Source organism: Heptranchias perlo, chromosome 15, assembly GCF_035084215.1.
Source record: "Heptranchias perlo isolate sHepPer1 chromosome 15, sHepPer1.hap1, whole genome shotgun sequence".
In the NCBI taxonomy this organism is placed as follows: Eukaryota; Metazoa; Chordata; class Chondrichthyes; order Hexanchiformes; family Hexanchidae; genus Heptranchias; species Heptranchias perlo.
Genome location: NC_090339.1, coordinates 51345418 through 51373055, shown reverse-complemented (window position 1 = coordinate 51373055; position 27638 = coordinate 51345418). Strand labels below are relative to the sequence as shown.

The 27638-nt window shown below is 43.5% G+C and overlaps 1 protein-coding gene across 1 annotated transcript in view; it reads left to right on the top strand.

Moving 5' to 3' along the window:
* Positions 1–8164: 8164 nt before the first annotated feature.
* Positions 8165–27638, top strand: part of eda (ectodysplasin A) — a 221837-nt gene continuing 202363 nt past the window's right edge. Inside the window, exon 1 of the mRNA XM_067997223.1 lies at positions 8165–8470. Coding sequence (XP_067853324.1) covers positions 8165–8470 — 306 coding nt within the window. The remainder of the gene's footprint in view (positions 8471–27638) is intronic.

Here is a 27638-nt window from a genome sequence, read left to right as displayed (position 1 = left end):
CAGATACGATGGGCCGAATGGCCTCCTTCTGTGCCGTAAATTTCTATGATTCTATGATTTACTTTCTGGATTTACCTTCAATACAGGGGAATCAGTAAAGAATGAACTTGCAATTATATAGCACCTTATCAGGTCCTCAGGATGTTCCAAAGACCTTTATTGCCATGATACTGATGTTATGTCGGCAAACTAAAACAACCAGGGAAAACTATCACTAGGGAAAACACTCCCCTATTTGTCACAGGTTAGCTTAGCTATACATAACAACATCAGAAGGAACAAAATAAATGTCACCAAACCTGTGTTTATTTCTTCTTATCCTTTTCTCCTCACTTCCCTCCGCCTTCTCAATTTCTTCCCTCTTCTGCCGAAGGTGCTGACTCGTGCTGTGGAACAGCTCCACAGATGCCCGTCACCCTCCAGCATCTTACCCATCTTAGCCATTCTTCTATTAGAAATCTTTACTTGAGGCTTGGTGGGTTAATATACTGACCTTTCACCTCTGGAATTGAATTTGAATTTAGTCCAAGCAAATGGGTAGAAAGTCTCATCACTGTCAACTATTAGGGTCCTATTAAAGTTGATTTGGAGGTTTCAATCCACTTCCCAGTGAGTGTGGGACTACAGCATAGCACGGCCTGTAATTCACCATTGATTGGCACTCAGTTAGCAGCATCACACATAGGGCTCGATTTTCGCGATCGGGTGCGTTCGTGGCGGGGGGCTGCGAAAATCGGGGAATCCCGGGGCGGGTCTGGAGCCTGGCTCCAACCCGCCCACTTCTGGGTTCCCCAGTGACGCGCTGACGTGCGCGCGCAGCCCCCGCATGTGGGACTCCCGCAGGCAATTAAAGCCGGCGGGGTGCCACTTAAAGTACTTAAACAGGTATTTCAGGTTGTTTACAGACCTGATTGACCTGATATTTTAGGAGGGCTGGGATTTTGCAATGAACTGAGACTGTTTCCCGTACTGGGGGAAACACTCCCAGTTGAAATAGACGTGTTGCAGCTATCAGCCTGTAGCAGCTGCAAAGGTCCATTTGACAGGTGTGGGGGGGTGACCCTCACTCATTGCAGGTGGCCACTCTGTCACTTTGGACAAAGTTTGGCCTCCACCACCCTCCTCCTAACAATAAAATTCACCAACTTGCACACTGACCCCAGTGTCCAGACACATTTACCTACCTTGCGGACCCCCTCAGATGTACATCTTCCAGATGGGGGCCGCCGTAGCTGCAGTCATGACCTCCTCGGAGGGCGAACAGCATCACCAGCCTCGCCGGCCACGCCATCTACCTCTGACACATGGAGCTCCACAACACGGTGCTGTGACACATCCACCTGCACAGCAGGAGGGAGGGCAACGGCAGAGAGAGATGCGTCGCACAGGGCACTACCCTCGCCACAGGGTCCACTGACCGAGGCTCAGCTTCCTGGACCTCTCTGAGCAGCAGTGCACACGGAGGCTCAGAGTCACTCGACATGTAGTCGTGGACATCTGCAGCCTCCTTCATGCCAATCTGCTCCCGGCTGGCCCGAGCACCATCTTCTTATCTGTCGCTGTCAAAGTCACCACTGCCCTCAACAACTTCTCCTCCGCATCCTTCCAGGGTGCCACCGGGGACATCGCCGATGTCTCTCGGTCGTCTGCACAAAAGAGCCCTGCAAATACACCTACACCCACTCTGCAGTGACACAATAGGTGGCATCAGTTGTGGGTCTTCATAGTGATCCTCAGGAAAGGGCATTATTGCACAAACCAGACAAGATTCGCAAAGACGTGGCAGTAGTGGTGCCAATATAATATGTAATGTGAGTTGATCAGAAATTAAATATAGGTAAAAACCATGACAAACCCTCAAACACCCTTGTGCATCCCCTTCAAGCTCATGACACGTTTGCCTTACGCTTCCTACTGCACATATGTGATGCCCTGTGGCTGCAGCACAGGTAGTGGCAGGTTGAGTGAGGCTGACTGTGAAAGAGATGCACGAGAGGGTGAGTACGAGATAGAGCCATGAGATTGCATGACGATTGGGTTGAGTGGTAGTGGTGGGATGAGTACTGGCGAGGTGAGTAGGTACAGGTAAGATGAGGATGAGCTTTGAGTGGGTTTGAGGGGGTGATGTGACAGAGTAGTGTTGGCAGTGCAGAAAGAGACGAGGGGTGGGGACGGTGATGTGGCAGACGGAGTGTAGGGGAATGAGTAAGTGTACTCACTTCGGCTGACCTACTTAGGTGATTGAAGCGCCTCCTGCACTGTATGCAGGTGCGCGATATGTTGGTGGTGCTGGTGACCTCCTCTGCCACCTCGAGCCAGGCCTCCTTGGTGGCAGAGACACGCCGCTTCCTCCCGCCCGCTGGGGGGATGATCTCTGTCCTCCCCCTCCTCCTCACCCCATTCAATGATACCTGGAGTGAGGCATCATTAAACCTGGGAGCAGCCTTCCCCCTGGGCTGCTCCATGCTGTAATTTTTCCAATTTTCTGCAGCATCAGTCAGTGGTGGACTGCCCCTTTAAATAGGGCTCCTCCAGCTGACAGCCTATGCTGCGCATGCACAGTCCGCCCACCGTGCAGCTTACCAACGGGAAACCCGGAAGACCAGGTAAGTGGCTCCAATTAGCCTGCGATTCTGTGCGGAACACCCCAATTTCACTGGGCGCGTTACCCATCCCCCCAGTCGACCCCCTGCTGTGAACCTGCCGCCCTGCTAATATCGAGCCCATAGAATCAATATGGATGATTCTTGTGGTAACTGAAATTCATGAGCTTCTGGTACCCCCACAGATGCCTGACACAATTTACAAACCTCAGGAATCCTGACATTAAATGAAAAAGCAGCAGGAACTCAAAATGTTGATTCCTGATTTTCTCTTTTATTAAAGTGATATCACATCTTTGCTCTGCAACATCAAGAGTTGAACCGAGTATTTAGTCATATAAACAGCCACACAACACATGTCACAGTGTGCCTCACTTCAAAGCCTCGCAAAGCATCCACATTCGTAAATTCACCCAAAATCAATAGAATGTTAACTTTAATACTGCTAAATACATGTACATGGGAGTAATGGTTTGAGAAAAATAAAACACTTGTGTCATTGGTCACCGATGCCAATTGAGTGTTAGGGCATCTGTGCAGCTCCGTGTTTCTTCTCAGTCTCTCCGCACTATGCACCAGGCCCAGTCAAAAGGATGGGCATACTGACAGTGCCAGGCCTTTGGTTTTGCTAGTGTAGGACCAGTCCCAAGGAGGTACACCCAAGTAGCCCAGGGTGATTTTTCATCCCTTTGTCTGCGGATATTTGCTTGTGTGTTTGGGTTTTTATTTGTCACGTGTGTGTGTGTGTGTGTGTGTGTGTGTTTTAGTAGATTTTGATGGTGTACAATGTGATGATCCAGGAAGGCATTACTTGTAGCATATTTGTAGTTTGCTGTCAATGGCACTACCAAAGTTATTAGTAAAATGTGAATATAAATAAAGCAGCAGCAGTGGTATCAGAGGCAGCAACCAAAAATAGATGGCTTCAATCCACGTTTCCAACAGGAACATAAATGTAAAGTGGATTCCTGTCAAAGGTGGAGGCAGGCATGTTTTTTTCACCACGGTAGCTCACACATTGCAGCCAGCCTTCCTACAGGCCAGCAAAGGAATTTGGCTATAACCTCTATCGACATTTCTGAGGCACTGGGGAAAATATGAACACTAGCAAAATGACTAGATTTGCAACTTTAAAGCAAAAATTGCATTGTGGTTCAGGACGCAATTCTTCAGTATAAAGAGAGCATTGCAGTACAGTGAATATATTATTCCAAAATGTTAGGTTGCCAAATGTTAATAATTAATATTCTGTGCATAAAAGTATAAAAGAATGACATGATAAGTGCAATACTTACATTTGTGATTTGGCATTAATTAGTGATTTCGGAATATCTTGGCTTCACTGCACACAGAGTGATATCCTGCAGCTCTTGTCCCCCTCCACCAAAACCCATCTGATGTTTGATCTGAGGGCAAACCTCCAGTACGTGGCTGTGTGGTCAATGAAATGCGTTTTTACATTTAGAAACAGTAGTCAACAGAAAAGGTATGGCACTTTCACGGTCAACTACAGTGGGTGATGTAAACTTGCTGAGTTACCTTATTCCAGTGTCAGCACAGACGTGCGTTTTTTACGTGCATCTTTGGAACTGCCACTGCGTTCTGTGGCTCTCCTACTTGGTGATTGATGGAGAATGGTGCTAATTGGAAGTGTAAATGGGGAGAGCAGCACTGGTATACTGCTGCTCTTTGGAAATCAGTGCAGAAATATAAAAGTACCAACATTGACAAATCTACCATTTCTCCAATGATGTTATTGAGAAGGCTGCAGTGATATGGTAAAGAGGGACGGATGTATCTGGATTCCTTATCATACCACCAATCTCAGAAGCAGGAAAGTATCACCATTGGCAGGGGCATGGGGAGAAAGGGGCAGAGAGATTAATGTGGAGGCTTACAAAGAGGCCCAGCGTCATTAGGTTAGCACTGTGAAAATCTGCACCAATCATTTTAAAGGTGTCCCTGATTTTTGTAGTCTGTATTCTGATCGGCTTGTTATGACATCCAAGCTAGGGAGAGAAAAAGACAGCCAGGGTTCCTTCTCCTGATCATTAAACACCCATTCTGGAAAGTGTTTGCACGTGGATATTGGGTGATAGCAGGACTGGGCTCTGCTCTGATATCTTGTGGCTGAATAAACTGCTGACAGCTCCATACAAATTTTCATCAGAATAAATTGGGCCCTGGCTACAGCAGCGCAGTGCTGCATTCTGGAACACCACGGGGATGCAGAAAATTACAATTAACATAGCCCCACCTTAATAGTTTGGTTGGTCGATGCACCATTGATGTGGTGCTGAATCAAAGAGACCAGGAAGGCCCTTGGTTCAATTGCTGACCTGTGCTGAGTTAGTTAATGCCAGCCAGGGCACTACAATTAGCATTATCCCTAGATTTATCCCCAGGCTAAAGAGGGATAAATCAGCAGAGTGTCTATGAGTTGGAGGTGAGGCGGGACTCACAGCAAACAAAGTTTATTTACTCAGCAAACAGAATCTATTTAAACAGCGCACTACAGCAAACAGTCTACAGAGTCTATTTAGAAAGAGTCTGTGAATTAGAGGAAACAGAACTCATGACCGAAACTGCAGCAACTTCACCCGTGAAAAACAGGGTGATTTCTCCAGCAAATTGCAGTGAGTGAAGGATAGTTATATAATACAAATTTATTATTTCTCCAGCAAATTGCAGTGAGTGGAGGATAGTTACATACAAATAAAGTGCCTAAAATCAATTCCAGTCACTTACAATAGTGCGGGCTGCAGGTGTGATTGACAGGGGAATTACCCAATCATCTCCATTCTGGCCAGGAATAGTGGTGTCATTAAATGTAGCTATAAATCAGCTATGGTTACATGTGTGTGGATGTCTGATGAGGTCAGGATTGGATCCCATCCTCTCAGTGATGGAGCTAGGTGGGACCAACGGGGGAGGTTGAACTCAAGATTTGGCCAACTTGGCAGCAAGGGGACTGAGCTGGAAACTGGGGAATGCCAACTTGTCTAGTTCAAAGGCCAAGCCGGGAGACGCACAGACCTGCAGGCCAAACCTGCTGATGGTTGGTTGGGGGGGTGAAGGCAAGGGAAGAAGTGTTGTGTCACGATGCTCCAACCATCATGGTGTGGGGCAGGCTTGATGGACCTGCTGGTCTTTTCTTGCCCATCAATTTTGTATGTTCATATGAGTGGTCACTTGGGCAAAGTACCAGATGGCTGCTGGCATCTACATCCAAAGTCCAACATGAGTCGACACCTTCCGAAAAGGAGAGCACAATTTTTTTTTAAAAAATAGTCCCGGAGACTCAATTTTAATTGAAGATTTTCAGCCTCTTGTAGCTTTATGAACCCAGTAATCCCAAGAAAACAATGTAAAGGAGCATGTTGAACAGTTCGTCAACCTGTGGTGTCTCCAGCTCACATTCACAAATACTGCAACTCCAAAAGACTTCCTGAGAAAGCTAAGAATGAATTACAAACAACCAGGGAAGGAAGAGAGAAAGAGAGGACTCCCAGTTCCTGGTCGTTCATTCCTCGTGTAGATTTAAACATCTCTCTGTGTATTTTTCTCTGCATTACCTAAACCGAAACAAAGCCTAAAACTTTACAGGAAAAATGGATTTGTGGTGCTGTTTTGCTGAATATTTTTTCTTCTTTTCATTCATAAAATAAGTATCTAAACATGCTTTGTAAAGTTGTCACACAGTACTCAGTACATCAGTATATTAGGCTTGTTGGTATGTTTTGCACGTGCTGGGCACAGTGTCCCATTTAGAGACAAACCGAGTTTACAATAGCTCTTGGATCAGCGAGTATGAATCCTGGTCAGATTGGCCATATTTCAAAGGGTCGCAGCTTGCACGAGAAAGGAAGACGGGGGGGGGGGGGCGGGGGGAACCCCGAAAAGTTGCATATCATTCCCATCACAAATGCCGTCAGGCAAATGATGCGATCATGCATTTTGATACAATTTATATCATCTCGTCGTGTATTTGCAAAAACAAATTTCCCCTAAAGACCAATGCCTCTTTAAATTGCACACAAGTTTGCTCCTTGTTGAGGTTGCAATCGACATGGAAAACTTTTATAATGAATAAAATATATATTTTTTTACTGTTCCTGTTCATGCTGTGCAAAGGACAAGTTGGAAGAATGATACCGTTCATCTGAATACCGCGGATACTGGAAATCTGAAATAAAAGCTGCCTCACTTGCTGAGCTGCTCCAGCATTTTCTGACCCTGTTTCTTTCTCCCTCAGATGCTGCCTCACTTGCTGAGCTTCTCCAGCATTTTCTGACTCTGTTTCGTTCTCCCTCACTTGCTGAGCTTCTCCAGCATTTTCTGACTCTGTTTCGTTCTCCCTCACTTGCTGAGCTTCTCCAGCATTTTCTGACTCTGTTTCTTTCTCCCTCACTTGCTGAGCTTCTCCAGCATTTTCTGACTCTGTTTCTTTCTCCCTCACTTGCTGAGCTTCTCCAGCATTTTCTGACTCTGTTTCTTTCTCCCTCACTTGCTGAGCTTCTCCAGCGTTTTCTGACTCTGTTTCTTTCTCCCTCACTTGCTGAGCTTCTCCAGCATTTTCTGACTCTGTTTCTTTCTCCCTCACTTGCTGAGCTTCTCCAGCATTTTCTGACTCTGTTTCTTTCTCCCTCAGATGCTGCCTCACTTGCTGAGCTTCTCCAGCATTTTCTGACTCTGTTTCTTTCTCCCTCACTTGCTGAGCTTCTCCAGCATTTTCTGACTCTGTTTCTTTCTCCCTCAGATGCTGCCTCACTTGCTGAGCTTCTCCAGCATTTTCTGACTCTGTTTCTTTCTCCCTCACTTGCTGAGCTTCTCCAGCATTTTCTGACTCTGTTTCTTTCTCCCTCACTTGCTGAGCTTCTCCAGCATTTTCTGACTCTGTTTCTTTCTCCCTCACTTGCTGAGCTTCTCCAGCATTTTCTGACTCTGTTTCTTTCTCCCTCACTTGCTGAGCTTCTCCAGCGTTTTCTGACTCTGTTTCTTTCTCCCTCACTTGCTGAGCTTCTCCAGCATTTTCTGACTCTGTTTCTTTCTCCCTCACTTGCTGAGCTTCTCCAGCATTTTCTGACTCTGTTTCTTTCTCCCTCAGATGCTGCCTCACTTGCTGAGCTTCTCCAGCATTTTCTGACTCTGTTTCTTTCTCCCTCACTTGCTGAGCTTCTCCAGCATTTTCTGACTCTGTTTCTTTCTCCCTCACTTGCTGAGCTGCTCCAGCGTTTTCTGCTTTTATTTCCGTTCTCTGAAATGGTCCATTGATTGACAACTTCGAATTATCATAATACAGGATGATGGACGTAGCACTTGACCAATAGGGAAACGTTCCCCACAGTGAGGTGGGACGTTGCAGGTTTGATTGGCACGTGGTTTGTAACCTTAGTCAGTTTCACTGTCCTAATAAACCACTCGCATGAGAACCTCTTCAGTGCAGGAAGTTCCTGCTGTTTAAATCAACTTGTCGGAATTTTTTAAAAGGGCAATTGAATATGGTGTAATAAGAAAAGAAAAACAGAAAGACTTTTAAGATCTGGATTAGTGCTTTTAAAATGGCAACGAAAAGTTTCGAGGGAAAGTTATTAAACTATGAGAAAGAGCTTCCAACAACTTGCAATTGCAGGAAGCAGTGCAACAACTGTGGGATCTTCCTGGGTTTCTTCGTACTGTCGCTGTGCCTCCACCTGGTCACCCTGGTCTGTTACTTGGATCTCCGATCCGAGGTGAAACGGGAGCTGATGCTGCAGAGCAAGAGCGAGCATTCAGCCGAACAAATACCAGATGCCTCCCGTCCGCCGATGCACCCGAGCGAGCATGTGTTGGAAATGCAATCAGCTGCTGCTGACTCCGGCGACGAGGTGAGAGGGATTCCTTTCCCAACATAATGATATTGTACCTGGCATCTGGCATTGTAAAACTTTAGAGATGCGATTCAAAGTTTGTATGGTTTACAAAACAGAAGGTTTGTTTTGTTTAGACAATTTTTTCAAAAAAACAATTTATTAGCACTGTTTCTACAGCTGCATTGGAATTTGAATAACCAGTGAAATCAATTGCGATCGTTGTATTTCTTCTATTGGACCAATATAGGGGTCCAGTGCATGTGCGGTTTGTAATCGATTGCTTTTACCAGACGAGTGATGAAGGGAACTTAAATCATCCTGAAAGCTTGTGCACTTTTAACTGTTCTATTGAAAGACATCACTGCTTATTCTATCTATAGATGTTATATTAAAAAATTCTAAACGTTGCTTTTGCTCTCCTCTTGTTGAGTTCTCTTCGCCTCTCTCTAGCATCATTAATTTCTTGACCTGAGTGGACGCACAGATGATTGGTAGTTATTGGGGAAAACAATGTACAACTACTTGCGTTTCTATAACTCGTTACTAGTGGTGTTGAGTAACAATTCTCGCAAATGTTACTTCTTCCCTCTCATTCTCTCTGGGGAAGGGTTGGCTAGCAGTGGAGAAGTGGCATGTAGAGAATTTTAAAGGGGGGAAAGGGGAAAACACCATACATCTTTCTAGCCCATGGCACACCATGTATCGGTACAATATCACCTTATTGAATAGCTCCTCTGATGCCCCAATGCCACACTCAATGAGCCATACCAAGAGATTGGTCTCAATGTCCTGTGCATGGAACGGGAAGAAATTGGTCCTAATTACTACCCGATGATTCCTGCTGGAAAGTCTACATAGGTTGACATTGAGTAAGGCTGGGATCCAACTTGGTCCATGTGGCCCACCAGTACACGGTGTCTAGCCTCATGCTTGAAATATGACCACTTGAGTGAGGTACTGGGGGGCTGCTGGCATCCGTAGTCCAGCAGGATTTGGTGGCTTCAGGAAGGAAGGGCAAAATAGGGAAGATGGAGCTCAAGGGGACTTTTCACTGTGATCTGCAGTTGGACAGTTCAGTAAGTGCAAAATATGAATTCACCAGAAAAGTAAAAACAAGGGGAGAAAAACACAATCCAATTTAAGGCTTCAGTACCCTCAGCAAGAATACTCACCGTTCCTGTGCACAGTATCTCATGGCAACCGCACACTAATCTTGGCATTGAGGTTGTTAGAAATAGGATTTAGTAAAGTCTCAGATTATAGTTTTTAGTGGGTTGTAAAAATTATTTCTTCCTTGTCTGTTAATGTCATAAATAAAAAATGATTTTGTGTAATAATTGTGTGTACTCTGGGACAATGACTTGTCACTCTGACTGAAATTAATGAGATGGCTGCGCTCAAAAGTTACACAATAGAATGTGCAGTAAGTATTAGTGAGGTTTCAAATAGAATCATAGAATTTTACAGTACAGAAAGAGGACCCACCGTTCCAGCTTACTGAAAGTGCTCTTCATAGTCCCATTCGCTACCTTTCTCCCCTCATACCCTTTGAACATTTCCCTCCCAAATATTTATAAAAGTACTAAGTCACGCACACAACTCCTTGCAGATCTGTACAGCCAGCTGTATGTTAAATATGTACAAGCACAGTGTCACTCTGTACAGTGCTTCTACTTTTAATAACTTTTTAAAATTAAAAATAACTTTTTTTGTATAGCAATTTAAAAATAATGGCACTGTGTGTTTTCTTTGGAGATCTCTCAAGTTTTCAGAAATGTTAATTGCAGGAACCCACACCTGAGCATAGACCCAGTGTTAATCCCACCAATGCATTGGAGCAAGATGTATGATATGTGCCTGCAACAACTTGCTAATTGTTTTGCAGCCACTTGTCACCATGATTCGTAGTCAACACGCTGCGGCGTGCCAACGAGATCATAAACGTTTAGGATATCCAAAACTGGTGAGCAAGCATAGAAAGAAATGTTGGATTTTTACTTTGGAAATACATTTTGGGCATTTATGAAAGCAGTCCCATGATTGTGCATGTCATTCTATAGTTGTGCATGTGCAGTTGGTGCAAAGCAAAGTGTTTACCTTTTCTGGTAAGATGTCAGCTTTAATTCTCCGCAGAAAGGGTTTGGCACCAGAAATAACAATACTACTTTATGAATACAGCAAATTGCCCCAATGGTTGAATGGGTAAATTCACTGCATACTGGAGCGAAGGCATAATGATCAGGGAGGTTCTAGATTCAATACCTGATCTGTGCTGAGTTCATTTTCACATCGTTCACCTGACGAAGGAGGAAGCCTCCGAAAGCTTGTGAATTTAAAATAAAATTGCTGGACTATAACTTGGTGTTGTAAAATTGTTTACAGTTGTCAACCCCAGTCCATCACCGGCATCTCCACATCACAGTTTCCTGATGTATGGGGTTTGGAGGAGGCATTATAGGCTGTTTCCCTCTCCATTAGATGCCCTGCCACAGCAAATTATGCCTCAATATATCTCCATCCATGTTAGGTGTGATTATTTGCTTAGTGGCTGTTGGATAAAGGGGTGATTTAAGAAGGAAGTTTTCTCAGTGACTGTTTGTTTATTAGGGTGTGGACTCCTTTACTGCAAGTGATTATTGAAGATGAGTCACCACAACATTTAAGAAGGAATTAGATAAACATTTGAAGAAAAATACTGAGGGCAAAGAACAGGAAACTGGGATTGAAGTATTTAAATGAGTGAAGGAGCTTGCACTGGCACGTGCAGAATTAGACAGGTGACTTTCTGTACTGATGGTTTGCCCGTGTAGTGAAAATTCTGATTGTATATGGTGCACCAATCACATTAACTGTTCGTGCATAGAAGAGTTAAATGACCTGTTCACTCTGCATAAATATCAACCCAGCAAACCAGCAACAGTTGATCAGCAACTTCAAAAATAAAAGCTAAAACAGCCCCAAAAAGCTGGAACTCGAGATGTGAACAGAAATAGTTAGAAGTTTTGTAACTTAAGCGATTAGATACACTCAACATTCTTTCACTTCATTCTTTCAACACTAAAACAGGTTGACTGGTCATTGATTTCATTGCTATTCATGGGATCTTGCTGTGTGCAAAGTAGTTTGCCGTGTTTGCCTACATAACAACTGTGACTGCACTTCAAAAGTACTTAATTGGCTGTGAAGTGCTTTTGGACATCCTGAAAGTTTTTTGTTTTCTAAATTGGAGAGAGATTTTTTTTAAAAAAAAATGTGAAAGCCTGAAGGGGAATCCTTGTGTTGAAGGAATAAATTAGTGTTATGTTTATAGGGGTGGGGTGCGCTCTTCTGCAAAATTTTGAATCTTTGCATTCCGGGTACTTTTTAAGCACTTTTATTGTTCACACTTAATAATAGATTTTTAGCTTTTTAAGAAAAGTGCAATTTGGATTTTCAACAGATAAAGGACGTCATCACTTCCCCAAAAGTTACCTCAGCAGTTACTCACTTTCATCCAACCCGTCCCCGTTCTCCCTCCTCTTCCCCCCCCCCGCCCCCCAACTCTGCTCCAGTTCTCAAGGCACCCTACCCCAATCAGACCGAGTTCATATTGGCACTTCAGTGACACTGTATTCCATTCAACTTTTTGCCCTATGACAGATATTTTTCCCAACCATCCAAGTGCATAGTGGCACTCCTCCCTCTCCACCAATTCGATTTGGCACTTTTTCCTCCTCCAACCCAACTATGCAGGTATGTACACTCTTCCTCCCAGTCCATGCTAGCACTTACTGCACCTCTTTTCCCCCCCCCCCCCCAATTCATGTCAGCACTCTCGCTCCCCAATCCCTCTCCATTAATTTTGGTACTGAGCTTCCTCCCCACTCCAAATCACAGCTTCTATCCATTATTTTCTCCCTTCATTAAATAACAACAACTCTCATTTATATAGCACCTTTAACAGAGTAAGACGTCCCAAGGCTCTTCACAGGAGCGTAATCAAACAAAATAAGGAGGTATTAGGACATGTGACCAAAAGCTTGGTCAAAAAGGTAAGTTTTTTAATGAGCGTCTTAAAGGAGGAGAGGTAGAGAGGCTTAGGGAGGGAATCCCAGAGCTCAGGTCCTAGGTAGCTGAAGGCAGAGTCGCCAATGGTGGAGCGATTAAAACTGGGAATGTGCAAGAGGCAAGAATTGGAGGAGCACAGAGATCTTGGAGGGTTGTAGGGTTGATGCAGAGATAGGGAAAGGCAAGGCCATGGAGGAATTAGAAAACAAGGATGAGAATTTTAAAATTGAGACGTTCTCTGATCAGGTACCAATGTAGGTCAGCGAGCACAGGAGCGGTGGGAGACTGGGACTTGGTGCGAATTAGGATATGGGTAGCAGATTTTTGGATGAGCTCAAGTTTATGAAGGGTGGAAGATGGGGGGCCAGCCAGGAGAGCATTGAAATAGTTCAGTCTAGAGGTGACAAAGGCATGGATGAGAGTTTCCACCGCAGATGAGCTGAGGCAGGGGCGGAGATGGGCGATGTTACAGAGGTGGAAGTAGCCGGTCTAGGTGATGGCGCAGATATGTGGTCGGAAGCTCTGAGTCAAATAGGATGCAAAGGATGCGAAAGGTCTGGTTCAGCCTCAGACAATGGCCAGGGAGAGGGATGGAGTCGGTGGCTAGGGAACAGAGTTTGCGGCGGGGACCAAAGACAATGGCTTCAGTCTTCCCAATATGTAGTTGGAGGAAATTTTGTTCATCCAGTCGGACAAGCAGTGTGACAAATGAGAGACAGTGGAGGGGTCGAGGGATGTGGTTGTGAGGTAGAGCTGGGTGTTGTCAGCATACATGTGGAACCTGACGTGTTTTCGGACGATGTCCCTGAGGGACAGCATGTAGATGAGAAATAGGAGGGGGCCCTGGGTAGATCCTCGGGACTTCAGGGGTAATGGTGTGGGAGCGGGAAGAGAAGCCATTGCAGGTGATTCTTTGGCTATGACTGGATAGATAAAAATGGAACCAGGCGAGCTCAATCCCACCCAGCTAGACGACGGAGGAGAGGCGTTGGAGGAGAATGGTGTGGTCAACCATGTCAAAGGCTGCAGACAGGTTGAGAAGGATTATTTACCATTGTCACAATCACAGGATGTCATTTGTGACTTTGATCAGGGTCGTTTCAGTACTGTGGCAGGGATTGGAGGGATTCAAACATGGAGTTGCGGGGAAGATTTGGGAGGCGACAACACATTCAGGACTTTGAAGAGGAAAGGGAGGTTGGAGATGGAGCAAGGATGGAGGGGTCAAGGGTCGGTTTTTTGAGGAGTGGGGGTGATGACGGCAAATTTGAAGGGGAGGTGAACAGTACCTGAGGAGAGGGAACCGTTAACAATATCAGCTAACATGGGAGCCAGGAAGGGAAGTTGGGATGTCAAAGAATGTCAAAACATCCTTTTCCTCTGTCCCGTTGCCATCCATCTACCACCCCTTCATTGTCAATGATTATTTCCCATTCCCTTTCTCCTTCACTGCCATCCACTGTGCTCCTTCTTTCACTGCCATTCACCCTTCACCGTGCAGTTATCCGGCTCCTCTTCCCTTGGCAAGATTTTGCTTTCACCCTACCACTCCTTCCTTTAAAAAAAAAAGCTTTTTTTCCTTATAAACTGCTGATATGTGGGTTAGAATCCTGACGGTTGACGGATTAGAGACTGTTGTGAGGTGTGGACCTTAAGTAGTTTGATCTAGTAGCTTTCCCCTTTTGACTATGACGTTGTTTGATAATTGGGCATGTTGCTTTGTAAGTATCCATGTGCAGTTGGTACAAAGTTGGATTTGGAACTTTATTATTCTGGGTGGGATCTACAATGTTGAAGATGTGTACAGGTTAGCAATGGCAAAAAACCCCAGAATCAAGATGGTTGACCCAGTCAAGTACTTTGCCATTGGACGCAAACAGGTAAATGACCTGTTGTGGAGTTTCACTGGCATTAGGTTGTCAATGCGACATGGTTGCCTCTGATACTTTTGCAACACTGCAAGATAAAAGGGGGCATAAGGTTGCCTTTACTTAATGCTTAACCTATGAAGCACATAAAAACGGGTACTGCCATAACAAGGTTTTTAGAGAAGTGACAGTGAAATTTCTGTGCTATATTGTACATTTGAATTTTGAAAAGCAATAAGCAAGGCAATTTTTTCTTCTGTCCTTCCAAACTTGAGTTGTGTTTAGAGACAGTGTTTTGAGCTATATGATACTAGAGCGAAGTACTGGTGGATATAGGTTTTGATGATGGAAGCAGTTTGGGAGGATGAAACGAGTAATACACATTAGAGTACTGACTTAAATGAAGTATTTTTAGTGCTCAGTGACAATATTGCCAGGGCAGTCTTAAAATGTGCAGAAAAGTAACATTCCTTTTTTTATAAAAAACATTTTTGGTAGTTTTGAATTGGTCTGTTTCCACCCCCCCCTCCACCATTCCTACTGATTTTTCTCCCTCTCAAAGTTTTAACTCGTTTCTGGGGTCTGATTTCAAGAGTTTCAGTCGCACTCCAGAGCCTCATCCAGGTGGTCAGTCTTCATGTCTGAGCTTAGACATTGAGTGTCAGTAGGCTATTCCTTCACTGGGATGGACTAGGCAGCCACAGTTGAGCTCAATTCCGTTCTCATACATGCACCGACACACACTCCTAATAAGGGTCGTTCGATAGCAATCCAGAGTGGGGACCCTGGCTAACTTGGCTTTAGTACCCTGGGACAGGAAAAAACAACTGTAGGATCCCTATCACCATTCCTATTGCGGTCATCTAACTCAACAATAGCTAGAGTTCTCATCTGACATCTTCCTAGTCCGCATGGCACAGCTACTGACTGGCTTAACCAGCTGAGCTATCCTGGGAGCTTGAGAACGATGTTCTGAAACTATGTTTGGCTGCTGTGACTAAGGAAATAAATTTGTCATTGTGATCAAAAACAGGAGTTGCTGAGGGTCACACAAGCATTTTCCACTGTTATGTGTTCTATTGGTTTGGATTAAAATGCCAATGCAACGCATCATAAAGTGTTGAGATTTGTGTTCACACCACATTATTGTTTTCCCTCCCCGCCCCATGCATTTATCTGCTCTCAATCAGTCACGTAGTTATCACATTCTCATGCATCCTCTGCCACAGCACTGGCTTCAGAACAGCATTTGTTGCCTTTGGCAATACATTGGGGAATGGGGAGAAAATGGCTTTTTTTGTAAAACAAACCTCAGTAGGGAACAAAAAATAACAGGGAAGATTTGTTCATTTCCTGCTCATCAGTGAGGGACTGTCAGCCTCACAAAGAAGAAATAGCTTCTATTCTGTATATTTTTATGAAAGAAAAGATGTGCCTATTTGGAGAGTGAAACCTGTCTCTCTCAGTAATTGAGGTATCAATGAAACATTAAGTAAAGATTAATGGATATAAAGGAGTATGCAACAAAGCATACTGCCCTGAGGGGGGTCAGATGATGCCTTAGACCAGAAAAGTGGCTCTGTACTGTCACTTGAACCCTGAGATGGACTCTTGAGTATTTGTTCTGTGTAATCCAGGCCACTATAACCATAATCTGCTGTCATATAATCATAACTTAGTTTAAGCAACTAAAAGAAACTCTCTTTCTTTCTCCACAGATGCTGCCTGACTTGCTGAGCTGCTCCAGCATTTTCTGTTTTTATTTCAGATTTCCAGCATCTGCAGTATTTTGCTTTTCATGTTTGTGAGGATGTTTGGTGTGGACAATACTGGGCTCAGCTATGATGTCCTCAACAGTCACATAAACTGAAGGTGCACACACAAAGAATAGCTGCTTGTGTGAGGTCAGCACCTGTGGAATAGCATTGCATTATGAGTCATTCACTTCAAAAAGGAAGATTTTTTTTTTAATTGCAGGGGAAATCCTGTTTTAAACGTGATCATTTTAGGAAATTTTATATTTTGAAGTAATAGTATGATCTACTGATTTGAACGTTATTTATCTTCAAGTGGTATTCATCTCCGCTCTGCTAATTGAGATCCTGTAGAAGTGTTCCAAATGGCCTGTGTTTCAAATACAGCGTTTGGTTGAATCCATGTTTGTGATGTGCATTTCCAACTGCAGTTGTCACAAAAAGGAGTGGGGAAAATTGAAATGTCTCAGCAGCGTTGCATAGAGTTACATCGAGTCTACAGCACAGACACAGACCATTCAGCCTAATTGGACTATGCTGGCATTTTTGCTTCACACGAGCCTCCTCCCTCCCTATTTCATCGAACCCTATCAGCATACCCTTCTATTCTTTTCTCCCTCATATGTTTATCTAGCTTTCACTTAAATGCATCTTTGTCTCAACTACTCCATGTGGTAGCGCATTCCACATAAAGAAGTTTCTCCTGAATTCCCTATTGGATTTATTAGTGACTATCTTATATTGATGACCTCTAGTTTTGGACTCCCCCCACAAGTGGAAACATTTTCTGTATGACTACCCTATCAAACCCTTTCAGTATCTTAAAGACCTCTCTCAGGTCACCCTTCAGCCTTCTGTTTTCTAGAGAAAAAAGCCCCGGCCTGTCAGCCTTTCCTGATAAGTATATCCTCTCAGTTCTGGTATCGTCCTTGTGAATCTTTTTTTGCGCCTTCCCCAATGCCTCTAAATTCTTTTCATAATATGGAGTCCAGAACTGTGCACAATACTCTTAAGTTCTTCTGAGGTTGCGGGTTGAAGGTACGATCTTGGGGCAGAGTAAAATCCTCTACTGATCTTTTTTTTGCTGAAGGCCTCAGTTCCAACCAACGTCTTGCTCAAAGGCCACTTTTGGCAACATATGGCACCATGGAGTGAGGGAATGTGGATTTGTAGCTGAGATTCCCTATAGGTGGACTCTTAATTTAAATTTTACCACTGTAGGCAGTTATATAGGTGTTGGCTTGGCTTGTATGCAATGTTGGGGCTAGCAGGACTGAAGAACTCCCAACACAACCATACCAATCATTGAGCAATAAGTGTCCCATTTTCTTTATTGGCAGCAAGCCTAACTTAATGACCAGTTAATTGTTACTCCTACTCTCCCTGTATTAGACACAAGACATTGTCTACTCTCACCCCAAGGAAACGACTGTTGTCCAATGTCTGTTTCCTTATGGATGCCCCTCAACTGTGTCTGAGTCTGCCACATGTGTCTCCTCAGCACCCACAAGTGCATGCTGACTTTCTTCTTGTGAATGTTCATATTTCCTTTTTTATTTGAGCACCAATCCCTCGAGTTGTCCGCACTGCCACATCAAGGGCGGGAGAAGGAGAGAGAAAAAGGGTCCTGCCCCCGCCCCCAACCCATTTGACTTTCCGATTAGTCCAAAACTCTGAGTGGTTACTGTTCTTATATGCCCATTGAATATTCCTTACAGCTATGCTCTTCAATGGTTTTATGCAAAATCATGAACAAATCAGACAGTCAGTCAACATCCTCCTTTTTGAAGTTCCACTTTGTGAACATCATTGGACGTACTTGGTGTTTGGACTGTAGGCTGCACTGGATTGTTGATGAGTCTGAGGCAGTATTCTCGACTAGTCTGCAATTTGATGACACATCTTCAATTGGGGTATCATACACCCTCAAAATTGTCATTGATCCAAGTCAGCACTTTTAGGCAATTGCCACGTGGAGGCCACATATATTTCCTTGCGAACAACAAGTTTGCTGAGTGAAATGAGCTGTAAAGACCCCCGACACCTAACTTGGGTATGCCGAAAAATAATATGGATTAAAAAATGAATGGCAAGGTGTTCAGTTTCTCAGCATTGACATTCCTCACATTGTTGCTCATTAATCAGAAGAGAAATAAGATACAGTGGTTAGACTACTTCAAGATTTTTGTTGCAATTGTTCTTTGGTTACATCATGATATATGTTACATTCATTACCTGCAATAACATTCAAGGTCAATAGGTGACCTATGAAGCTGTGTAAGATTATTTTTCTCTCATTCATAATACAAACGGCTGAGAAATCAAGCGAGACACTGTAGTTATTTTATAACTTTAAAGAATTTAATTTGACATACAACACAGTTTGTGCCAGAAAGAAAGTAGTAACTTTCTAGCAAGTACAACTCAAGACAAAGAAGTGATCAGATTCTTTGCCTTGGGGAGAAAACAAAGGTTCTTTTTTTCCTACAGCATCTTGTTCTGATGTCGTCCGTGGTTCTCCTGAAAACCCTTGAAGAATGAGCTGTTTTATATGGTTTCCTCTCCAAAACCAGCTGTTTAATCATCAAAGAATCTCTCCGTTTGCAGACCTTGCTTCCTTATCTCTGCAAGTGTCTGCATTGTTTCTTCTTATCAGTTACTTCAGGTATAATCTTACAAAGGCTTATTTTGTCTGGCCAATACATACATTTCTCTCAGCATCTTGGACAATATGCATCCTGACCTTGGTCAAGCTGACGGCTGTGTGCTTTACCAAGAAAATTCGGGTTTTTCCAAGTCCATTATTTTAATCATTAAAACAAGTATCAAAAGTCCAAAATCCTTCAATTGGCTAAAGTTTTGCATCTTGCATTAATTTCAGCAACAGCTGCGTTCTGTATTTGTGCCATTAACCTCTACTCTTTGCCCTCTTGGTTTAGCGATTGACTGAAACTCTAGGGAAAAGAGCAGAGAGTCATGATATCAACACTAAATTCAAATGCATTTGCGTGGGGAGACTTGACTGTCTACATGGCACTATATCCCAGCAGAGCTTCCAACCCCATATCCTCTTCATCACGGCTGGATATAGTGACACCACTATTCCTGGCAAGTCCCGCTCTGCCTCCAACTCATTGGCTGACACAATGGTGTCAATAGACACTCTGGAAATACTCAGCATGAGAGGGGGGGGAAAATCTCTCATCATCTCAGGCAGCACTTGGAGAGCTTATATCATAGCAGTTGTAGAAGATTGAAATCTAAATGGCAAAATGAAACCGAGGTAGGAGAAGAAATCAAACCAAAAGGCATCTGGCTCTAGTTACCAACGTGCTAACCAGTGGAAATAGTTTTCCTTAAATCAAATCCCTCAATTTTGAATGCTAACAGATCTCCTCTTAATCTTCTAATGAAAAGAGCTCCAGTTTCTCCTCATAATTAAAGCCCCTCATCCCTGGGATCATCTTGGTGAATCTCTTCTGTTCCACAGACTTGATATTCTTCACTGTTCTTCAAAGTCTTAATATCATTACTAAAGTACAGCACACAAAACCAGACACAGTATTCGAACCAGACGCAGTATACAAACAACTTGTATTTATATAGCACCTTTAACATAGTAAAACATCCCAAAGCGCTTCACAGAAGCATTATCAAACAACATTTCATGCCAAGCCACATAAGGAGATATTAGGACAGGTGACCAAAAGCTTGGACTAAGAGGTAGGTTTTATGGAGTGTCTTAAAGGAGAGAGAGGTGGAGGGGTTTAGGGAGAGAATTCCAGAACTTGGGGCCGAGCAGCTGAAGGAACGGCTGCCAATGGTGGAGCGATTTTTAAAAAATATATTATTATTATTTGTTCATGGGATGTGGGCATCGCTGGCAAGGTCAGCATTTATTGCCCATCCCTAATTGCCCTTGAGAAGGTGGTGATGAGCTGCTACCTTGAACTGCTGCAGACCGTGTAGTGAAGGTTCTCTCACAGTGCTGTTAGGTAGGGAATTCCAGGATTTTGACCCAGCGACGATAAAGATACGGCGATATATTTCCAAGTCGGGATGCAAACAGCTATTGATACTAGCTAAATTGCTAAATTGCTAAATTTAAATCTGAGCAAGATTGCTTTTTGGCAATCAAAGGTATTAAGGGATATGGCCAAAGGCGGGTATATGGAGTTAGATCACAGATCAGCCATGATCTTATCAAATGGCGGAGCAGGCTTGAGGGGCTGAATGGCCTACTCATGTTCCTATGTGTGTCACTTGGAAGTGAACTTGCAGGTGGTGATGTTCCCATGTGCCTGCTGCCCTTGTCCTTCTAGGTGGTAGAGGTCGGTGGTAGAGGGTTTGGGAGGTGCTGCCGAAGAAGCCTTGGTGAGTTGCTGCAGTGCATCCTGTAGATGGCACACACTGCACCCATGGTGCGGCAGTGGTGAAGGGAGTGAATGTTTAGGGTGGTGGATGGGGTGCCAGTCAAGCGGGCTGCTTTGTCCTGGATGGTGTCGAGCTTCTTGAGTGTTGTTGGAGCTGCACTCATCTAGGCAAGTGGAAAGTATTCCATCACACTCCTGACTTGTGCCTTGTAGATAGTGGAAAGGCTTTGGGGAGTCAGGAGGTGAGTCACTCGCCGCAGAATACCCAGCCTCTGACCTGCTCTTGTAGTCACAGTATTTATGTGGCTGATCCAGTTAAGTTTCTGGTCAATGGTGACCCCCCAGGATGTTGATTGTGGGGGATTCAGCGATGGTAATGCCATTGAATGTCAAGGGGAGGTGGTTAGACTCTCTCTTGTTGGAGATGGTCATTGCCTGGCACTTAAGTGGCAAGTAACATTTGTGCCAGATATCAGCCCAAGCCTGGATGTTGTCCAGGTCTTGCTGCATGCGGGCACGGACTGCTTCGTTATCTGAGGGGTTGCGAATGGAACTGAACACTGTGCAATCATCAGCGAATATTCCCATTTCTGACCTTATGTTGGAGGGAAGATCATTGATGGTTGGGCTTAGGACACTGCCCTGAGGAACTCCTGAGGTTGAGATGATTAGCCTTCAACAACCACTACCACATTCCTTTGTGCTAGGTATGACTCAAGCCACTGGAGAGTTTTCCCCCTGATTCCCATTGATTTCAATTTTACTTGGGCTCCTTGGTGCCACACTCGGTCAAATGCTGCCTTGATGTCAAGGGCAGTCACCTCACCTCTGGAAATAATTGGGGATGCGCAAGAGTCAAGAATTGGAGGAGCGCAGAGATCTTGGACGGTTGTAGGGCTGGAGGAGGTTACAGAAATGGGGAGGGGCAAGGCCCTGGAGGGATTTGACAATAAGGATGAGAATTTTTAAAATCTAGGCATTCCTGGACCGGGAGTCAATGTTGGTCAACGAGTATAGGGGTGATGGGAGAACAGGACTTAGTGCAAGCTAGGGTACGGACAGCAGAGTTTTGGATGAGCTCAAATTTATGGAGGGTAGAAGATGGGAAACTGGCCAGGAGAGCATTGGAATAGTTAAGCCTAGACGTAACAAAGGCATGGATGAGGGATTCAGCAGTAGATGGAGCTGAGGCTGGGGCAGTGACGGGCAATGTTACGGAGGTGGAATTAAGCAGTCATGGTGATAGAGCGGATATAGGATCGGAAGTGCACCTCCGGGTCAAATAGGATGCCAAGGTGCGAGTAGTCTGGTTCAGCATCAGACAGTGGTCAGGGAGAGGGATGGAGTGGCTTTACAATGAGCTGATTAAACACCATAATCAGCTTGTCCTCCCGTTATTTAAGATTTATGTTCCTGAACCCCTCTGTTTTTCTGCTCTTTTACTCATTTAATATTTTTTTTACCATTTAGTGTATGTGGTACATTGTATTCTTCCTTTTCAATTCCAAAATAGATCACCTCGCATTTCTCCCCATTAAATTTCATCTAACATCCTTCTGTGCAATCTGCTACCCTGCCAGTGTCACCTTGAAGGTGCTTCAGTCCCCTTCACAGTTCCAAAAATACAGAGTATGATGTAACAAACAAAAACTGTTGAACATTACAAGGTGCTCTAATTTCAAGGATATCTGCCCTTTTGAGTTTCAAGCAATTTCTTTGAAGAAGTCAAACAAAATGTTACCATCTTAGTAAACAAAGGGATAGTGGTTTAAAACTAAGTTCCCCAAGTTCTGGAATTCCCTCCCTAAACCTCTCTGCCTCGCTCTCCTCCTTAAAACCTAGCTCTTTGACCAAGCTTTTGGTCACCTGAGCTAATATCTCCTTATGTGGCTCGGTGTCAGATTTTGTTTGATAACGCTCCTGTGAAGCGCCTTGGGACGTTTTGCTACGTTAAAGGTGCTATATAAATGCAAGTAGTTGTTGTTGAAACAGCTATATTTTCTTCACTAGATCTTTGCCCATTTCAACAGATGACGACAATTGCAAATGATATATTTGTTTGCTATACATTAGCCTTTTTATCTATTCTTTTTTTTTAAAAAGGAGGCTGACTGGCAATTAAATGACCTTTTATTTTGAAACCAGTTTGTGGTTGGCGAGGAAGTACATCCATTTTAAATTCTAGGTTTTTAAAAAAATATATATTTAGATATCAAAGGCTACCAAGCCAAAAATTCTATTTAGTCACGAAATGTTCCACAGTTCTGAGGTCCTGTGAAAGAATCTGGTACAGCAGTCAGTTTGGTGAAATGCAGATTCTACAGTAAATTTGAAAACAATTTTTTGCACCATTTCATTTCAAGTAAATTATCTTCTCAATGACAGTATTTTAGCACTATTCTGTTACAAGGGGGCTGGCAGCCTTTTTATACCTCATCTAAGTTACTACTCTTCATGTGTAAGCCTAGACAATGAATGCCAGCAGGCTAGTTAAACTGTGGCAGGCACCCTTGGAAGACCTCCCTCTTTTCATCTTGAAACAGACACGGTGTCATTGTTCCATGGAGAGACTGCTCAGTTAAATGATGTGGCGATGCCGGTGATGGACTGGGGTTGACAATTGTAAACAATTTTACAACACCAAGTTATAGTCCAGCAATTTCACATCGTTCACCTGACGAAGGGGGAAGCCTCCGAAAGCTTGTGAATTTAAAATAAAATTGCTGGACTATAACTTGGTGTTGTAAAATTGTTTACAGTTAAATGAGAGGGGAACTTGTCCTGTTGCTGCATCAGCTCATTGTAAAGAAAATTGCAAAATGGTTGGATCTTGATTCAACTAAAACAGGCCAAGGCAACTGCAAAAAAAAAACATAATATCTTCTCACTTTAAGGCTGCCTCACTAAAGGACTTCTAGCTATAACATACAGTATATAATAATTATGAGTTCACATTACCTCACCTGTAAATTTTGATCTTTGAAAGAAAGTTTATTCTCCAGCCAATTTACGATTTGCATGGTCAATCATTTATTTTTGCTGTACCCCTGAAACATGATCCACATTCAAATTTATGTTGTATTGAGTTCTGGGCAAAGAATTTGGTGTCTTACCATCCCCCCCCTCCCCACCCAGATTCAATTGCAACCACCTTATAACAAAAAGTGAATGGATTATTGCGAATAGCCCCACTAGTCTACGAAAAGGGAGCTAACACTAGATTCACTTATGCCTCACTCACTCAACATTACTGTATTATAGTTTAAAGCCCAAGCCAGCCTGAAACAGACCCTCACTTTGTGATTGTAATGGGCAGCACTGCTTATTCAGGTTACTGGAGCAGAGCTTCAATGGAGGTGGGGGTGGTGATGGGGGAGGGGTGTTAGAAGTTCCACACACAACGTCTGCTCTCGGGCAGCCTCTGACTCATAGTTTCAAAGTGTAAAACATGATAAAGGGTTACTGAGACACTGATAAGTTTGCAGATGTCTCTCCTCTTGTCTAACATTTGGGATTTACATGACAATTCAACAAGATAGATTTTCCCTTTAGTTTGGTTCAGGCAACAAAATGAATTTGCCCTATACACACGCGTTACACCTTAGTTGCTTTTATCTTGTTTGCTTTCCCTGCTCTCTCACTGCTGATTAATACTGCAGGGAACTGCTACAGCAAAGGAAAGCATGTACATCCTGCCTGAGCTATGCTCAGTAGACAGGAGTAAGTTAAAAGGTCCTTTCCTTAGTATTTAAAATGCAGATCGCTGCAGTTGTCTCCCAGTTAATGTCCCCTTTACAACACTACTGCAGCAACCCCAATTTTGGTAGTGCCAGTGTAACCTACAAGTCCTGCCATTACCACAAGTGTAGCACTGGCTCAAGAGGCAGATATAAAGAGTTGGGGCCATCAGGGGAAAAGAGGAAATTCTGGCATTTGGTTTGGGGATAGAGAGGATTATAACACATGGCAAAAGAGTTTGTGGGGGGAGGGGAGAAACATTTCCTCCACCCAAGTGGGGAATTCTGCATCAAAATGTTTTTGTGGGTTCCTCTGGTGCCAGCAGTACCATGCAAGCACTCAGCCCATCTCACTCAGTTTTTCACTTAGAAAGACTTGCATTTAGATAGCTCCTTTCACAACCTCAGGACGTCCCAAAGAGCATCACAAACAACTAAGTGCTTTTGAAGTGTAATCTAGTGAAATGTGGCAACCAATTTATGCCCGGCAACAACATATTTATTTATATAGCGCCTTTAACATAGAAAAATGTACCAAGGCACATCACAAAGGTGTAAAAAAGAGATAGCCTTGGCTCAATGCTAGCACCCTTCCCTCTGAGTCAGAAGGTTGTGGGTTCAAGCTCCAGTCTTGGGACCTGATCACCTATTCTAGGCAGACAGTCCAGTACATGTCAAAAGGTGCTGTCTTTCAGATGAAATAGTAAACTGAGGTCCCGTCTGCCCCCTCAGGTGGGAATAAAAGATCCCCAAGCATCAATTATCCCTCAACCAACATCATTAACAACAGTTTAATTGATCATTTCTTTCCTTGCTCTTTGTGGGAACTCTCAGCAAGGACTAGATAATCTGTTTTAGTGATGTTGGCTAAGGGATAAATGTTGGCCAGGACACTGAAATAATTCCCCTGCTGCGTGCAAATTCCATTCGTTAAAATAGTGACTACACTTCAAAAGCACTTCAATGGCTGTGAAGTGCTTTGGGACGTCCTGAGGTTGTGAAAGGCACTATATAAATGCAAGTTCTTTTGTTTTAAAAAAAGAATGGATGCTGCGGCAAAGGTTATACTAAGAATGACCAAAAGCTTGGTCAAAGAGGTAAGTTTTAAGGTAGATCTTAAAGGTGGAAAGACGGAGGGGCTTAGGGATCGGAATTTGAGCATGGGACTCCAGAGTAGGAGTGGAGAAAGGCAATGTAGAGGTGGAAGTAGGTGGTCTGTGTGATGAAGGGCTGCATATAGTGACACCACTATTCCTGGCGAGTCCCACCCCGCCTCCAACTTATTGGCTGACACAATGGTGTCAATGGACACCCTGGAAATACTCTGCATGAGTCAATACCTTGGAGGGGGGGAAATCGCTCGTCATCTCAGGCAGCACTTGGAGAGCTTATATCATAGCAGTTGTAGAAGATTGAAATCTAAATGGCAAAATGAAACCGAGGTAGGAGAAGAAATCAAACCAAAGCAAAAGTGGTTTATTCATTAATCATAAAGGGCAGCTGGCTTGAACAACATGGTAGAAAGCTGTAACCTGATCTTGCTCAGTGAAACCAGGTGACGCCTTGCACATAACACACAGGTTTTGATGGAGTAATTTTACTCTTGATTTTTGGGATGGGTATTATTCATACATATTGATGGGTGACAGTGGATGTATGAAATCCCATCTCTTCCCCCTGACCCACCCTTGCAAAATAAATACATCTAATTCACACCCAGTACCAGACTCTGTAAATCAACCCCTTTGAATGATGCTGGGAAAAGCATGGTGTCTGCCATCTCAAGATCCTCACTTTTCCAACTTAGATAATGCTTCTTGGTAACTGATGAAAATTTAGCCCATTTCTTTTTATGAATGTATCCAATACTGTAGTGAGAAACTGAAGTATTGCTGTACAATTTGTCCTTGCATGAATAATGTAGAAATGCCATGTAACTTGTTTGCTGGGAAACCGAGGGCCAAGCTCATAGTACAAGACACCAGCAAGATTGAAAAAAATGGGAACACATGAATAATTTTTAAAACTGCCAAGTTTGAAAATTACAGTAAAGCAGATTTTTTGTCATTTGATTTGCGTGTGCATGAATGTTGTTTATACACCAACAAGTCTCTAGTTTGGATTCATTGAATGAGAGAACACCATATTAAGCTCAGAAGATGAGGAAGGCCATTCAGTCCATCTACAGAGAACAGGCGTGGTCAACCAGTATCTTGTAAGCCACGTGCAGTTCTTCACTGGGCAAAGCAGAGCAGCTGGTATCGGGGACAGACTCAAACAAATGTACTCACATCTCCAGGACAGTCAATCAACTGCTCTCCTGGCAGTTGATGGCGATGACCCCATCCTACAAATGTTACCTTGGAGTTGCATTTGCAATCGGCTGCTGCAGACACATGGAAGGTGATTTTAAACCCCAAGAACGGGTGGGTTGGGGGTGAGTGGGAGTTGAAAATAGTCGTTTTATGGGCCGTGACCGCAACCTAGTTTTATTTCCGGGTTTAACGTCGGTGCATAAAAATACAGGCTTCCCAATGGGAATGCAAAGTCTGAAAATTTTGCGGTTGGGACCCAAAAAAACAACTATATTCAACACCCACCCGCCCCCAACCCACCCATTCCTGAGGTTGAAAATCACCCCCATGATGTATGGTGGAAGAGTTCACTTACTTATTCACCATGTGGTTGGCTGTAATGGTGGGTAGTGAATGAATAAACTGTCCCATTTTGGACCACATTTCCAGATCATCTAATTGTGCAGCTAAGTGACTACGATGAATGAATGAATGAATTCTTCCACAATGCAACCATTAGCTGCCATAAGGCCAACACTAGATAGCTTTTCCAGAATACGAAATAGTGACATGCCTGATCTGATTAGATCTTTTTGCCTGCTTCATAATTTGCTTAACACAATGACAAAATAAATGAAGATTGTTCATTTTGGATTAATTTCAGCATTGTAATGTGGTATGAGTTACTGCCATAGACTGTGGGTAGGTTAGCAACAGGGTTAAAAGCTCTTTTGAGATTTTGTACTTTCGGTAAATTCTCAGCCTCCTGACTACTGTGAGTTTTCTTTTATAAAGAGTGACTTGGTAAGGCCATCAAATGGCTCACTCACCCTTTTGTGGTTTCTATACATTACTTGGATATTAAGCAACTCTAATTGAGCTCCCTGAACTCTGATTTCATCCTCATCGTGCTCAGGAAATGCAAAGCCCAGACCCATGATATCTATCGGCCATCATTTTGAATGGATTGTTGAATACAGTACATTGGCAGGATACCTGTGCACTGGTGAAAATTGGATCTCCTTTGCCATGAAGAGAAACATTTTTTTATCAGCATATGATTTTTGTTTCTGATTTAGATTTTCATCTTCATTCACCTGGGTGATAATT